The sequence below is a fragment of the Camponotus vicinus genome, unplaced genomic scaffold (assembly GCF_025532165.1).
Source record: "Camponotus vicinus isolate PSW18456_S1 unplaced genomic scaffold, iyCamVici1.0 SCAF_3, whole genome shotgun sequence".
NCBI classification, from domain to species: Eukaryota; Metazoa; Arthropoda; class Insecta; order Hymenoptera; family Formicidae; genus Camponotus; species Camponotus vicinus.
The window spans coordinates 23,381,039-23,398,255 of NW_028141967.1; the positions used below are offsets into that span (position 1 = coordinate 23,381,039).

General features: G+C 30.1%; 2 protein-coding genes and 1 long non-coding RNA gene across 3 annotated transcripts; all 3 read left to right on the plus strand.

The window, feature by feature from the left end:
- Positions 1-3,396: 3,396 nt before the first annotated feature.
- LOC145968675 (uncharacterized) lies at positions 3,397-6,467 on the plus strand. The gene is made up of 4 exons (XR_014437824.1): positions 3,397-4,484; positions 4,818-4,887; positions 5,178-5,227; positions 6,333-6,467. It is a non-coding gene; the product is annotated as an uncharacterized LOC145968675 (long non-coding RNA).
- Positions 6,468-11,489: 5,022 nt separating this feature from the next.
- On the plus strand, positions 11,490-12,926 carry Rpl19 (ribosomal protein L19). The gene is made up of 4 exons (XM_083095016.1): positions 11,490-11,648; positions 11,980-12,086; positions 12,231-12,394; positions 12,531-12,926. The coding sequence occupies exons 1-4, from the start codon at positions 11,644-11,646 to the stop codon at positions 12,867-12,869; spliced, it is 615 nt and encodes a 204-aa protein (XP_082951142.1). The 5' UTR covers positions 11,490-11,643; the 3' UTR covers positions 12,870-12,926.
- Positions 12,927-13,162: 236 nt separating this feature from the next.
- Positions 13,163-16,686, plus strand: Eif2bdelta (eukaryotic translation initiation factor 2B subunit delta). Its single transcript, XM_083094999.1, has 5 exons — positions 13,163-14,247; positions 14,487-14,614; positions 15,371-15,548; positions 15,846-16,026; positions 16,474-16,686. Exons 1-5 carry the CDS (start codon positions 13,303-13,305, stop codon positions 16,683-16,685), a joined length of 1,644 nt encoding a protein of 547 aa, XP_082951125.1. The 5' UTR covers positions 13,163-13,302; the 3' UTR covers position 16,686.
- Positions 16,687-17,217: the final 531 nt, after the last annotated feature.

Genomic DNA, 17,217 nt, shown 5'->3' on the forward strand with positions numbered 1-17,217 from the left:
AATAAACAGTAGCGCGCTATGTTAAAGCTTTAATATTAGAATTAACCATATTTCGACCAATGCTTTAAATTTTCTCAATCCTTCTTAAACAATATACAATTTAACCGAAAATCGATTAAATGATAGAAATCCAAAATATTAAATAATTACTTCGATCGTTGCGATTTTTACGGACAATAATAATTATTATAATATTTAGAGTCACAAATATATTTCATCCGTGTTACTTTATCGTTCTACTTGACAATCTAAATGTAATTTGGATTGTGAGAGAACACGAAGTAAATCAATCGAATTATAGATGCAAATAATTAGCATAATGAAAGGATAAATTGTTTAATAAATAATCAATTTTAATCAATAAATTAAAATACTTCATTAATTTAATATTCCGCGTTAATGTACATTTTATAATATATAAAATATTTTGGCAACGAATTATTGATAACACGATGTTCGACTTTGGCAATATAAAATATAAACAGTAGCGCGCTATGTTTCGGCTTTGTCATCATTCGCACGGTGACTCTCCAGTAATAAGATAGTGGTGAGAAACGTTTCGTATTGTATTGTAATTTTTTTACTAAACACGATTACGATTAGTATTGAAACATAATTTGCTTTAAATATTAATATAAATTAATTAATTAAAAATTAATTCACGACATGAAACTGTATCGCAACTATAAATCTTTATCGAATCGCAATCATTCATTACCGTGATTAAAAATTGAAACAAAATATACATAAAAGGGGATAAGAGACTTAATTATGTTATGAACTTTCGATCATTGATGCTTATTATATTTCATTAACAATATTAGAATTAATTATATTTCATCCAATACCTTAAATTTTAACAATCCTTGTTAATTAAACAATGTACAATTTAATCGAGAATCGATTAAATGATAGGAATCCAAAATGTTAAATAATTGCTTCGATCGTTGCGATCTTTACGGACAATAATTATTATTTTAATATATAGACTCACAAATATATTTCATCTGTGTTACTTTATCGTTCTACTTAACAATCTAAATGTAATTTGGATTGTGAGAGAACACGTAGTACTGAATCGAATTATAGATGCAAATAATTAGCATAATGAAAACATAAATTGTTTAATAAATAATCAATTTTAATCAATAAATTAAAATACTTCATTAATTTAATATATTCCGCGTTAAGGTACATTTTATAATATATAAAATATTTTGGCAACGAATTATCGATAACACGGTATTCGACTTTGGCAATATAAAACATAAACAGTAGCGCGCCATGCTTCGGCTTTGTTATCATTCGCACGATGACTCTCGAGTAATAAGGTAGTGGTGAGATACGCTTCGTATATTGTAATTTTTCTATTAAACACGATTACGATTAGTATCGAAACATAATTTGCTATAAATATTAATAAATATTAATTAATTAAAAATTAATTAACGACATGAAACTGTAGCGCAACGATAAACTTTTATTGAATCGCAATCTTTCATTACCGCGATTAAAAATTGAAACAGTAGATACATAAAAGGGGATAAGAGAATTAATTATGTTATGATCTTCCGATCATTGATGCTAATTATAATAATATTTTTTTAACAATATTAGAAATAATTATATTTCGACCAATACCTTAAATTTTAACAATCCTTGTTAATTAAACAATGTACAATTTAATCGAGAATCGATTAAATGATAGGAATCCAAAATGTTAAATAATCGCTTCGATCGTTGCGATCTTTACGGACAATAATTATTATTTCAATACCTAGAGTCACAAATATATTTCATCCGTGTTACTTTATCGTTTTAGTTGAAAATCTAAAAATAATTTGGATTATGAGAGAATACAAAATAAAACAATCGAATTATAAATGCAAATAAATAGCATAACGAAAGGCTCCGTGATAAATTATTAAAAAATAATCAATTTAAATCAATGAATTAAAATACTTCTATAATTTAATATTCCGCGTGCGAATATTTTATATTACAGAAAATATTTCGGCAACGAGAGAATTATCAATAACACGTGTTCGACCTTGATAAACAGTATCGCGCTATTGTTAATACGTTACACGGCTTTATTATCATTCGCACAGAAACCTTGAGCAATAAAGTAGTGACGTTTCATATATTATCAAATTCTTCCTTTACATAGTCGACCCTGGCGATATAAACAGTACCGCGGTAATGTTCTTGACTTACGATCATTCGCTCAGTGGCTCTTGAGCAGTGAAGTAGTGATGTGAGACGTTTCATATATTATCAAATTCTTTCTCTAAACACAATTGCAAGTGCAACGAGGAACTTTTCGTGAATAAGTGTAAGTGCAACGAGGATTAAAGTGCCACGAGAAAATAGCGAAGGAAGCAAAAGAAAAAAGGAGGTTTTGGAAGTGGATGGATCAATAAGATATGATGTAAGTCATTAATATAAATTATTTATCACATTCATTATTTATTATATTGTTGCGTCCCCGCGTCCCGTCCCGCTGAATGTATTCGTCACCCGTTGAATTCTTTCGAAGAAGATCGTTTTCGCGCGCGTTGTCAAGACATTGTTATAAACAACGACTGTCAGAGAGTCTAAGCCCAGCTGTCAAGTTGTGCGGACGCGCGTCTATTTGTAATCCGTTTTACGATTATTCTGAATTCTTGTATGTTACTCGCGATTTATTAAAATTCTTGTGCACCTTAAATCGCGTTATTATTTACGAGTGCACGAGCGTCAGCGTATGTTATGTATTTTGCCGATTGTGTCGCGCGCGTTCGATATATACCGCGTTCCGCGGACGCAACAATATATAAATTATTTATCAATAATATATATATTCAAAATATACATATTTCTCGTTTCGTTTTATTTATTTGATTGTGATTTAATAGTGATTTTAAATTGTAACATATATAATACATATACTTATAAAAAATATTCCATTTTATTTTAAAATAATTAAAACATTTATAAAATTTTTTATTAATTAATATTTTCAGATACTTTTATGTTTTATAAAACATTTCAAATTAATATATTTATTTAAATATTTCATATATAAAAAAATAGAAATTTTTTTATTTATCATATTTTTAAAAGTTTATATCTAAGAAATATAAATTATTTTGTAATTACGCAGTTTATAATATTAAAATATATCTATTTAAAAGTAAAAATGTAAAAATTAATTGCGTGCAATAATTAGGTTTAAAATCAATTATTTTGAACATTACTTTGTATAATAGATGTTCTCTTATTCTTTATATTTTTATTTATCGTTTATATTTGCGAATTTAAATTTATGTACTATATTACAAAATAAATTTCAAATTATGTATTATATTATATATAAAATTATATATAATATAACCCTCCCATGGGGTACACCTTGTCGCGGTGGGAGGGCTTAGTACTTGGATGGTGCCTTGAGGTTTATCTTAAATTTTTCTATTTATGATAAATCTTAAGGTGCCTGAATGGGAAGCTAAGTACCCTTTCGCATCGTCGGTGCCGTCAACGTGCCGCGGATGGCAAGCGCTTCGTTACCGCGTTTTCGCGTTGTAGTATTCTCGCGTCGTCGCGTTTTCGCGGAACTTTTGGACTTTTCATATAAAATTCCAATTTCATTTATTGTCACGAGTCTCTACTTCCGATGCCAACTAACTGGGATGTTTCGAGTTTGCACACGTTGCTATGCAACGTACACTCTTGCTTCGTGCTTCGTCAAGTGATTCGGCCCGAATTAGTTAGAACTCGATCGATTGCTCGGAATGGTTGTCAATGGGTCCCTTCTCTTTGCTCGTCTACAGCCACACGCACTGCGTGTGTTAACCCTGTCGAGGAGTCGAGTGGATTCCCCTAGGCACAATTTTCGCTCGGTAAAAGGGGTTGCCTCCCCATTTTCTAAATTGCTGAATGTAAGCATTTAAAAAATGTGGATATCCTCTTCTTTTGCCGTCTACTAGCCTGGTGTAGCATATAGCAACCGCGGGAGGCATAATATGTCCGGGCGGAGCACCTGAAATCGTGCTTAGCGGGTCCAGGTTCGATACGAGATAGGATAATTATGCGCGAAAAAGAGTTGATGAACTTCATTTTCCTCTATTTCCGTCAATCGTTTCGTCTTCTTTCCGGTTTGGGCTTAGTCCTTGCTCGTTGTATCGTTGTAATCCCGACCGGTTGACTCGAAGTTGATTCTCGTAAGTGAAATGGGATTTTCGCTCGTACCGAAATCGGGAGTGCCGTCTAATGTATAGGTATACATATTAAGTATATACATCGCGCGATCAAATATAAAATTTTTAATCGCATCGAAATAGTGCGGAAATCGTTAAGTATCGCGCGTAAAATAGCGAAAATAGCGATATAAAAATATCGCTCGTGAGTGCGGGAGTGCCGTTGAAAGTATCGCGCGTCAACAACATGAGAGGAGGAGGAGGCCTGGGAGAGGCATCAGGCACCTGTGAAGCAACTCTATGGTAAATAAATTATCGCTTATATATAATTATTTATTAATTGCGTACGCGCGATTTAAATTAAGTAATTAATCGCGTAATTTGATTTTTTATATACATGACTTAAACAAGAGAAAAAGAGAGAAATTTTTACATAAAAACTGTAATTTAAAAGTTTCTACGTTCGAATAACTTTTAATAGAATTATTAAATTATTAGTTATTTGTAGAATTTTTTTCAAAATTTATAAAATTGTTTATCTGCTTATTATTTATGTGCGTCGGATATAAAATTAAATGCATATAATAATAATTTTTTGACCGTGACTACAATTTGAATCTTCTTTGTGTGTTACAGACCAACAAACTATTGTGAGAGGAGGAGGAGGCCTGGGAGAGGCATCTTGCATCGTCGAAGCAACCTGATGGTGAATATTTATTATTTGTATATCAATTGTTATAAATCGTACGCACAATAATTCGTTCTTATAATTTAAAGGAATTAAAAAGAAAATTAGAGAGAAAGATTTTTATAAAAATCATATATAAAAATTTCTATTTAAAATGTAATTTTAAAATTTATAAAATCTTTCCGCGTGTTTATATCTGCTTATTATTTTACACACCGGATATGAAATTCCGCACAATAATAATTTTTTTAAATATTGATTGTATTTTGAGCTTTGTTATAAATGAATTTTATATTTGTATGTTACAGACAACGTAGCTTCGATAATGACAACTCCGCTGTGGCACATCAATGCTCCGGTAAGTAATAAAAACTTTTATTTAATTTTGAAGTGACGGATTCATAGAGATTGTAGATAAATCCGTTGCCTTAAAATGGATGAGCTAGAATAGATTAAATTAAATAACTTTTAATAAATTCGTTCGAAATATATTGCATCCATTGCGAAAATATATTGCAGTATTTTAATTATAAAGAAAAAAGATAGAGAAAAGATTATTTTTGTATAGATTTTACCTAATTTATTAAAAATAAAGAACACAAAAAATTGTATCAATTACATCTAATGCTAATTTATTCGCTTATAACGCGCATTTATCTTATTCACTTATATTTTACTCTAATTTCTTATTAGCTCATCCATTACAACATTTGTTGTAGATATTGTTTTTAAACTTAATGTAAAGCCAAATGATTAATTAATGAAGTAACTTGTAATGTGATAAATGTAATATGATAAATGTTATACACATTAATTTTATATCTTATTATAAATTATGCATTACTATAAAAATTTATTAATTACATATATTATTATAATATCAATCAATTTTTATTGATAATCTGCACAGAGACTTTTATATTATAAGAATTTTATGTATTATACCAGGCTGCTAACAGTTGAAGCCAGGATAACCATTTACATTTGGGCAGGATATACATATACAGATTAGATTAATATACATATTATGTCGTACTGTCAATTTTTGCCGGCATTTATTAAAATAAATATAAACTTCTACGAGATAGTGATTAAAATGAACATAAGTAGTTACAAAATATTAAAATATAGTATTTAAATAAATATAAGCAAAAACCAGCAATTATTAAAATAAATATACAATCGATACTCATATAAATTACAATTGCATCTTTCGAGAGCGATAGTTATGTTATGTTAAATTCTGTGATACCCGGTATAAATTCTGTCCAGTTATAAATGGTTGCCTTTGTTTTACATTTTATCATATGAGATATGGCCGTGTTAGCAGTCTAATATAATATAGAGAAATTTGTAATTTGGCTTTATTTCAGTTTAAAAAATTAAATTGAATTTATTTTTAAAAATGCTAAAAAAATGAAAATATTTAAATTATTAATTTAAATTATTAAAATTATTTTCAGGAATACTAAAAGAAATTGCAAAATTATTAATGTTTAAGAAGATTGTAAATTGCGTAAATACGTTCTTATGTACATTACACGAAAAATTATCCAAAGTATACGTATAATGATTATATAATAGTAATTTATTAAATTAACATATTTATTTTTATAGTACATATTCTTTAAATATTCATAAAAGAGTAACTATTTATATTTTCATATCAAAGTGTCATTAATAAATTCGGAAAATTTTTATATAAAATGTAAAAATTCGATGTTAAATTAATGATTAAATATAAGCGTTATAAAATTTGACGAACGCCTTTGTTATAGAATCGCGAGTCAATTATTATAAATTTTATGATATGCTTTCCGTTAGATTTATCTATTTATGAATTCCATATCGCGCGGAGCTAAATATTCTTAAAATAAATTATTAAATTATGATTGCGAAAATACCGTGTTCTTTCCGTGTTCTTTCCGTGTTCTTTCCGCGTTCTTTCCGCATTCTTTTCGCATTCTTTCCGCGTTCTTTTCGCGTTCTTTTCGCGTCCTTATAAAAGATTACTGTTTTAACAAAAGAATTTTATCGCTGTCCCTCTCGTCAGATAATATTCCTAAATATTGCTAATTAAATATAAAGAAATATCGAATAAAAGTGTGAAGATTCGATATAATAAGTCAACGATTAAATAATAACTTCACAAAATTTAACAATCACCTTCGATATTATAGAATCGCGAATTAATTATTATGAATTTAATAATTTGTTTTTTCAGTTATATTTACGAATTTCGTATCGGAAAATATTTATAAATAAATTAATAAATTACGGTTGCGAAATCACCGTGTTTTTCCCGTGTTCTTCTCGCGTTCTTAGACAAGATTGTCGTTTTAATAAAAGAGTTATCGTTGTTCCTTCCGTTAAATAAACGTTAATAAAAGTTGCGTGGCTCGTACCGCCGAGGAGTCGAAACGATTTTCATCATGGAGAATTATTTCTCATCGGTTCTTGTGAGATCCATTCGGGACGTTTAGTTCGGTGCCCTGTTAAAAATTGGGAATTTTTATTGTAAGATTGGAATTAATCCCAGGTTTTCCTGGCAATTTCCGAAAGCAATGATTTCGGTAGTAATTCGAGGACTTCTTTAACGTCGAATTAATTTAAATAGTATATATTTAGATGAAAGAAATGTATCTTTTTTTTTCTTCATTAAAAATGTTCTATCATTATTAGGATTGGTATTATTATTGTTTATATATATAATGCCAAAAAAATTTAATAGTAGATTAAATATGGATATAGCATTGTGTATAAACTTTAATTTTTCAAGAAATTTCATATTGTAATTAATTTTTATTAATTTTTTGATAAAAATGCTTAAGAACGAATATATTTTATTAATTATTAATTAATTATCTCATTTGAAAAATTATTTCTTGGTACTGGGGATATTAATAGTAGTTTTTAGTTTTTTTTAAGGAACTATTTGCAAGTATTGGACATCCATCGCCAATTTAGAATATTAGTTTTCAGATATATATATCATTTTATATATATGTATAAATAAAATACATGAACAAATTAACGTATCCAAAATATTTTTATAATTTTTGTTAATATGATATATTATATATACGCGAAATTATACATGAATGTTACATAAAATGTGCGAATACTTAAAAATTTAGAGACGAATCGAATGGGTACCCTTATATCAGTAAGATATTGATTAAAAGAAAAAAAAATTATTAATTTAAACGTTACAAGAATAAGAATCTAGATAATTAATCTAGAATTAATATATATATTTAAAATTATTTCATTTATTTTATTTTGAACACTATTCGAATTGAAATTTTTTAAATCTTGCTGTTATCGGGTTCGATTCGTCTCGCGCGCGCAGACGGTACCCCAAATTATGTGTTCGCACATTTAACACAAACTCCAATAATGCATGTATTTCATTATTTATAAATATAATCGTTCGTAATCACATTTCAATGACAAAGGTTATATCCATTTAATTTTCAATAAAGAAATATATTTCTTAGTAATGGAAGAACATGTTTTCTGACGTGAATATCAATTTCGTGAATTGAAAATAATGACGAGGGATAATTGTCTTTGATTTAATACTGAAATCATTGCTATCGGGAATAGTCCGGAAGATCCAGGATTCGTTCCCTCCTACGATGGAATTCCCGACGTTCAACGGATCACTTAACTTTTCTTCGCAGATTGATCTTGCGAAATCTGATGTAGAAACAAGATGTTAATCGTTCTCCATTTTTAAGATCGCTCCTCTTTTTATCGGATTACCGGTATGTCACTCGCGTATCGGCAATTGAATATTTTGAATATTATCGATTTATTTATCGTCGCGTTTTATCGCGAATTTTAAATCGCGATATATCTTATAAAAATTCGCAGTAATTCGGTCGCTGAATTGCATTTTCACAAACATTACAGACCTCAAATGATTGTTGAAATATTTTCGATTTTTTATATTTACGTGATAATAATTATATCGCGCACGTGTCTATTGAGAGCTCCGATTATTATATTATAAAAATTATACGTATCGCGATCAAATATTCCGCATATTATCGACTTATTTATTCGTCGCGTTTTCTCGTGAATTTTAAATCGCGATTTATCTTATAATTTAATCGTTGACTTATACATTGAAGCTTTGTTTATCTTTCCACGTCTTTGAATATTGTTTTTTAATAGTTCGTGCAAAATGCTGGTAGTGCAAATATTTTCTTCTATTATATAATTTAAAAGACGATCGATAACTATATTAATGAAAATCATTCGTTCCGTTATTTTCTATTAAACGTAGCCACAACGCGATTTTTAATTATATTTTAAAGCTCATAGAGTTCATTTCTTATTCAGCTAATCATGCGCGAAATAGGATATGTATTTTATTCTCAATCGTGAAATTCGTATAAAGTCGCGTATATATTAATCGCAATTACATCGGACAGTGAATTTTATGTTCATAAACAATACGGATCATAAATGTTTGCTAAAATATCTTCGTCTGTCAACATTTGTGTGACAATAATTATATCGCACGCCTGTCTATTGATTTGATTATTATATTATAAAAGTTATGCGTATCTCGCAATTGAATATTCGATTATTGTCGATTTATTTATTCGTCGCGTTTTCTCGCGAATTTTAAATCGCAATTTATTTTATAATTTAATCTTTGATTTACATCAAAGCTTGTTCTATCTTTACACGTTTTAAATATTTCTTTTCATGGTCTGCGCGAAATGCGTTAATAATGCAAATACTTTGTTCTACAATCGAAGAAATGATCAATAATTTTATTAATGACTCTTTTGATCTTGATTATTTACGTTTATACGTTATTTATATAAAACTAATTAAATTCTATTATTCTATGTCGATTATTAATAATAAATATCGCGTAATTAATCATTACTAATCAGTCTTGTCTGGCCTATGTAAAAATTTTTAGTAAATTTTATATTATACGTATATTTTGGACACTTTCGTGTAATAAATTTTATTTTGTATTAAGTTTAAAATTATAGTTTATATTAAATTTGTATTATATTTTGTAATACATATTTCTAATGCATTGTATTTTATATATTCTGCATTAAATTTTGTAATATATATATTTGTAATGTAATTATTTTTATATTACATAATTTAATAATTTGTAATGTGTTTTTTATTGCAAATTAATTATAATTTACGTTGTATATATTATAATTATGTAATAAAAAATTTTTTATATGTATTATATTCTCTGTTTAAAAACTCTATTAGAAAAGATAAAAATAAATAAAAAAATTTTTCCTCCTCAATTTTTCCTCCCCTGTATCTCCGCCTTAATGAAGGCATTTGCCAGGTGAGGAGGTTTCAGTACTCTCATGAACCTGAGAGCTATGCTGGCGGTAACATACGCCGATATTCATATAGTCTATTCTTATATTTAAAATCATTTGGACAACGTATGGGCACACATACATACACATATAGGTAAGTAATTTATAAAAATTATTTTTATAAAAATTATTATTTATCATATTTATATATTATTTTCAAAATAATGATTGTCATACTCTGGTGCTACCGGCATTTCGTGCACATAGCACGGAACAAAACCAGAAATTGTGCACATTATATATTACCCTCTGAGAACATTCATGGACATTGGCTTTGTAGTTCATGTCCACGTTTTCAATGTCCATAGAGGGAGTATCGCTTTCAGGGATCACCTAAAAACAGGCCATGACATCTCTCAGTCTTCTCTCTGATATTATCGTTTTGCGTAGTCTCAAAGAAATCTAGAAAAATTTAATATAATTCAAGACCATGTTGTTATTTATAAAATATTTTATAAAAATGTTGCATTTTTTATGTATTTGAATAAAAATTACAAAACAAAGGTAGACATTTTCAATATTCACATTTTTATTCTAGAAAAGGAACCATGAATCATTAATAATTCCCCATTCACAACAGCCAATCCCATCGTTGGATAAACAACGCTTTGATGCCATGGACCTAAGAAGATATGGATGGAGTCTAAAGCGCTCATATGGGCGAGGGGGCTGTGAAATTTGCGGTAAGGGAGGTGTATAGCTCTGTCTCTTTCCAAAAGCAACCTTCGGGTGTTTCCGTCGCATATCCGATAATTCCCGAAAGGTTATATATCCCATATTAGCTAACTTTCGAATAAAAATACATGTATTTTTATTCGAAAGTTAGCTAAGGGGCGGCGTGTGGCTAAGACGACAAAGTACTTGCCTGCCATATAGGCCAAAAAGGGGTCTTGAGTTCAAGTCCCGCTGAGGCAGAAAATTTATTTCTGCGATATAGCCGCCCCAATCCCCCTCCTACTCCTTCCCCTCATCCTTTCCCCTTCCTTACCTATGACCCCTGATTGTTGTACTTTATTTAATGTAAGAAACTCTGCTGATTATTAATACTCACGAAGATATCTGGCAGCATGGGCGAAAAATAATATTGCCCAGTGCCACAACAGAAATACAGAATACAGAATACATACAGAAAGTTAGCTAATATGGGATATATAACCTTTCGGGCATTATCGGATATGCGACGGAAATACCCGAAGGTTGCTTTTGGAAAGAGACAGAGCTATACACCCCCCTTACCGCAAATTTCACACCGCCCCGGCTTTAGACTCCATCCATATCTTCTTAGGTCCATGTTTGATGCGATATCGGCATAAGCTTCTCCTCGCTCAATCAAGAAGGAAGATCATCGGCCATCTTGAATTTCTTTTTCAGAGGAGGTCTCGTAGAATTCAATATGAGGTTTGTGCATCGCGATAAATTAAATATGCTATTTCGACAAATATTGCAAATAAATGACTTCGGATTTGTCGCGAAAATCGCGTTAAAATATGACAGTTCGTACAAGTGATTTCGCGATAGAAATTGCGAATATTTCCGTCACGTGGTTTATACTGCTTTCTAGCTATCGAGCACATGGGCTTATCGTTGACAAAAAATATTGGTCTTTCTATTGTTGAAAAATCGATAATTTTTTTATAAATACAACTTTTCGGACATGCAATTTCACGTGCACATGAAATTGACAACCAACTTTATATCGATATAACTGCATCTCTCTCTTTTCTTACAGTTCTCTGAAGCTGCAGAAGAGGCTAGCAGCCTCTGTTATGCGATGTGGCAAGAAGAAGGTCTGGTTGGATCCTAATGAAATCAATGAAATCGCAAATACAAATTCTCGTAAGTTTTACTTTTATTCATAATCCGTTGCTTTTCTTTTATATGGATAATAATTAAATGTGCTTTTAAGAAAAGTGTTTATTGTGACATTATTTCTTTTTATTTATATATCGGCAGATTTTTAATTTATTGTATTCCTTTCAGGACAAAATATCAGAAAATTAATCAAGGATGGTCTTATTATCAAGAAGCCTGTTGCTGTGCACTCGAGAGCTCGCGTTCGCAAGAATACCGAGGCCAGACGCAAAGGTCGTCATTGTGGATTCGGTAAAAGAAAGGGTACTGCAAATGCACGTACACCCCAAAAGGTATATATATTTCAACAGTTATAATCTCTCATCTTCTTTATCCTCCAATTTATAGTTAATAACTTATATACTCACATGTATACACATCTAATAATAAAATCAAGAATCTATACAATTATTTATATGTATTATACAGGATCTTTGGATTCAAAGGATGCGAGTTCTTCGTCGTCTCCTAAAGAAATATCGTGAAACGAAGAAAATTGATAGACACTTGTATCATTCGTTGTACATGAAAGCGAAAGGTAATGTGTTCAAAAACAAGAGAGTGTTGATGGAGTTCATTCATAAAAAGAAGGCGGAGAAGGCTCGCGCTGAGATGCTGTCGGATCAGGCCGAGGCCCGGCGTACGAAAGTCAGGGAGGCACGTAAACGTCGTGCGGAGCGCATCGCCTCGAAAAAACAGGAACTTTTACAATCGTATCAACGTGAGGACGATGCTGCGGCGGCGGCCGCGGCTGCGCAAAAAAAGTAAAATTTGCGTGAAAAAAATATCTTAAAAAATTATATAAATAAAATGAAAAAAGAAGTATATTATGTATATATTCATTTTTTAAAACATATAGCACCTTTTTTCTTAATTTTGATCTCCAATATGTAATAATCGTAACCATAAACACCGTAAATATTTATATTATTTTTTTTTTTTTTAATTTAATGAAGTAAGACGAATAAGTTACGTATGTATAATATACACATGTGTAAGTGATATATACATGTATACGTGATTTCCACTCGTTACCCCCTCTACTCCCCTACTTCTTGTCAAATGACCATTTTAGTTCTCTTCGTTCCAATAAGGCGGCGCTGAAACTAACAATTTTCTCCTAAAAAACAGTTGTGCACGTTAGATTTTAATGATTATGGGAATAGATTAACGTGTTTTTCCGTGAAAGTTAGATGGAAAGATGAATTTCCCGCAAAAGACGAGAGAGGAGATCAAAGCGGAGCGCGAAGCGAAAAAAGCTGCCAAGGCTGCTGCTAAGGCAACGAAAGGCAAAAATGTAAGCAAAGTAGCAAGCTCAAATAATAATGTTAAAAATGTGTCTACAGTAATCAATTCTAAAATTTCCGAGAAAAGTGTGGAAAGAGACGTGTCGAAAGAAAGCGATAACAAAATAACAGACACAGATATTAAAAATAAACCCACTGCAGTCAATTGTGATATCTCGGAAAAAAGTACAAAAACAGACGCAGTGACTGTAAAAGACTTTCAATCTACGAGAGGAGTATCTAAGGAAAACACAACTCAATCTTCAAATATTGGTACACAGAGTTGTATGCCTGAGGGCAAAAGTAAAGAAAAGATCGGAGAGAAAAGTAAGGCTGAATTACGCGCAGAACGAAGAGCCAAGCAGGAAGCGCAGAGAGCTGCAAAACAACAATTATTAGCAAAAGATAATAGTAAAACTAAAGAACCTATTAAACCATGCGTAGAGACTAAATCCGAGTGTGTAGTAAAAAAAGATGTTACAAAGAATGTAATAAAGGAGGACTCGCACCAACTTAGTTTATTTAAACATTTGTATCACGAAAGAGAAAGCTCACGGATTGATGTAGCTCCTATCAACTTAAATATACACCCGGCAATAGTTAGACTAGGCGTTCAATATGAAAGTAAAGTTATCGTCGGCAGTAATGCAAGATGCGTCGCGCTTTTGGCTGCTGTCAAACAAGTGGTCAAGGACTTCGAGAAGCCGGCGCAGGCTGACTTTGTCCGCGGCCTCGAGACTAGTCTACAGCAATCCCTGGCATATTTACGTCATTGTAGGCCGCTGGCTGTCTCGCAACAGAATGCCATGCGTCATCTCAAGTGGCAAATGACACGGCTTTCATCATTGTCTGACGAAAAAGTAATGACTTTGCACTAGCCTTTTGTGTTCTTTTTATATAATTAATTTAATATAATTATAACTACACAAATATTATGATTCTTATATTTGATTTGTGAGAGAGCTCTTGATTGTTCTTAATGTCAAAAACAAAAAAATCTAGAAAAATTTGAATTGTAGTTATTATCATTTATGTTTCTTTTATTTGAGTTTCTCATATATAACATTTTGTTTATCATTTAATGTTTGATTTCTTCCAGGCAAAAAATAAATTACAAGGTATAATAGATACCTATATTTCGGAACAGATTCAATTGGCTGGTAAAGCAATATCGATAAAGATACGAGAAAAAATCTCAAATGGAAATGTTATTTTAACATATGGATAGTAAGTGTTTGAATTTGTTATCAAAGTATATATTTTAGTAATGAAGATACAAATAGTGCAAAACATTGACATCTGAATAGATAGATGGAGCATTACCTATCCATTAAGACGAGGGAGGCTTTGATATTCGTGGTAAGGAGGGACTGTATGTACTTTGGTTGAATTCGATTTTTATTCCCGATAATGATCGGTTAATAATTCGACTCCAATCATTGATATCAAAGTTCAGTTCACATGTATTGTGCGAAGTTGTGTTGTAATTAATGTCATTATTTTTATATTTATTATATTATTTTTATATTTATGTATATTATTTAATATTAATATATATATATATATATATATATATATATATATATATATATATATATATATATATATATAAAACAACAGACATGCCTTCTAACTGCTATTTAAAATATATATAAAATTATTTAAGTGGCGTTAGTGATTTCCTCTAAATAAACATTCTTTAAACATTTCTATGAAGATCTGGTTGAGAATCGGTGATGTCAATGGAATCATCATGTTGTCAAATTATGCCGAATATAGTCAAATGTTGACAGAATTAATCAAAGTTCATGCCTCCTTACCGCATTTATCAGTTACTCTTTTCAAAAGGCTCTGTCTATCTATTCAGATGTCAATGGTGCAAAATACATATCAATACATTGATTTGTTATTATTTCTTATTTTTGAAAATTACTGTTTATTTTGCTTTTATAAATGATATAATCTCATGCAATATAATTTCAGCTCATCCTTAATTCATAATATATTAGTGGAAGCACATGATGCTGGTAAACAATTTCGCGTAATCGTGGTTGATGGCAGGCCATGGTTGGAAGGAAAGGAACAGCTGAGACGTTTAGCAAAACATGGAATTGAGTGCTCATATATATTAATCAACGCTCTCAGCTTTATTATGCCAGAGGTATATAAATATGCACAGCTAAAGAATTTATAAAATTTTATATACATTTTTCATATTTATTACATATATTACAAAATTATACAAATCTCATAATCAAGTACATAAAATATATTTTTAAGAGTATGAATTTTTTAAATAAATTGTCTTGAATCTATGATTTTGAGAAATGAAGCTTTTTTAAAATCAATAGATTCGAGACAATTTAAAAAATTCGTTGAATATTTATAAGCTTATTTTTTTATTATTTATAGGCTTTATTTTTGTTTTGCTAAAATAATTTATCATTTAACTGCCTAGGTTAGTAAAGTTTTTCTTGGTGCTCATGCGATATTAGCCAACGGAGCGGTAATGTCGAGAGCGGGAACTGCACAAGTTGCTCTGATAGCAAAGGCCTTCAATGTACCTGTTTTAGTGGTTTGTGAGACGCATAAATCAAGTGAACGAGTGCAAACCGACTCTATCGTTTACAATGAATTGGGTAAGCAATAAAGAATTTTGTTATTACAGTTGTCCTCTCAAAAGTATGTATTTATTTCATATAATTATATTGCAAATTTTGTATTATTATTATGTTATTATTAACATTATATATTACATACTTTTTCACTAAATATAAAAGTTTCATATAATTTTATATAAATATTTTATAAAAATTATTTTATATAACATATTATCAAATATGTTATATAAAATAAAATATTATATAAAATAAAAAAGTATATAATATATAATGTTAATAATAACATAATAACAATACAAAATTTGCAATATAATTATGTGAATGATAATGATCATTCATATAATTATATTGCAAATCAAGAATGATCCTTAATTTGTTTCAAATTTTTCATCAACAACATATATTTCTATAACAACATATCTTGAATAGCTTATTTATTTGATAAAATGTTTTCTTTTTTTTTAGGTGACGCGGACGAGCTCGTGAATCACCAATCAAATGACGAGGCGAAGAAATCATTACTATCGAATTGGCGAACGAAAAAATCGTTAAATCTCCTAAACATTACGTATGACGTGACTCCGGCTGACCTCGTGACGGCCGTTGTCACGGAATTGGCAATTGTGCCATGTACTAGTGTTCCTGTGATTTTACGAATTAAACCATCCGAAATTTAAATACGTTTTCTCCTTCAAAATATTAATTTTAACCATTTTTGCGTGAAATCTGTAAACAAAACAGTTGATAGCTATCGGAATTGCGTGTAAGTACAATGCAAGATTGACATACTTAATACAACAGAGTAATTGCTCGATAAGTAAAATGTGTACGAGACAAATTAATATCAATTAATGTATTACTGCATATTGCATTGTGCATACAATTTAGGTGACGCGGACGAACTCGTGAATCGTCAAATGAGTCGAAAAAATCTTTACTATTGAATTGGCCAACGAAAAAATCGTTAAATCTCTTAAACATTACGTATGACGTGACGGCTGTTATCACGGAATTGGCAATTGTACTAGTGTTCCTGTGATTTTACGATTTAAATCTTCCGAAATTTAAATACATTTTCTCTTTCAAAATATTAATTTTAACAATTTTTGTGTAACATCTGTAAACAAAATAGTTGACAGCTATCGGAATTGCTTGAAAGTACAATGCAAGATTGACATATTTAATATAATAGAGTAATCATATAAATAA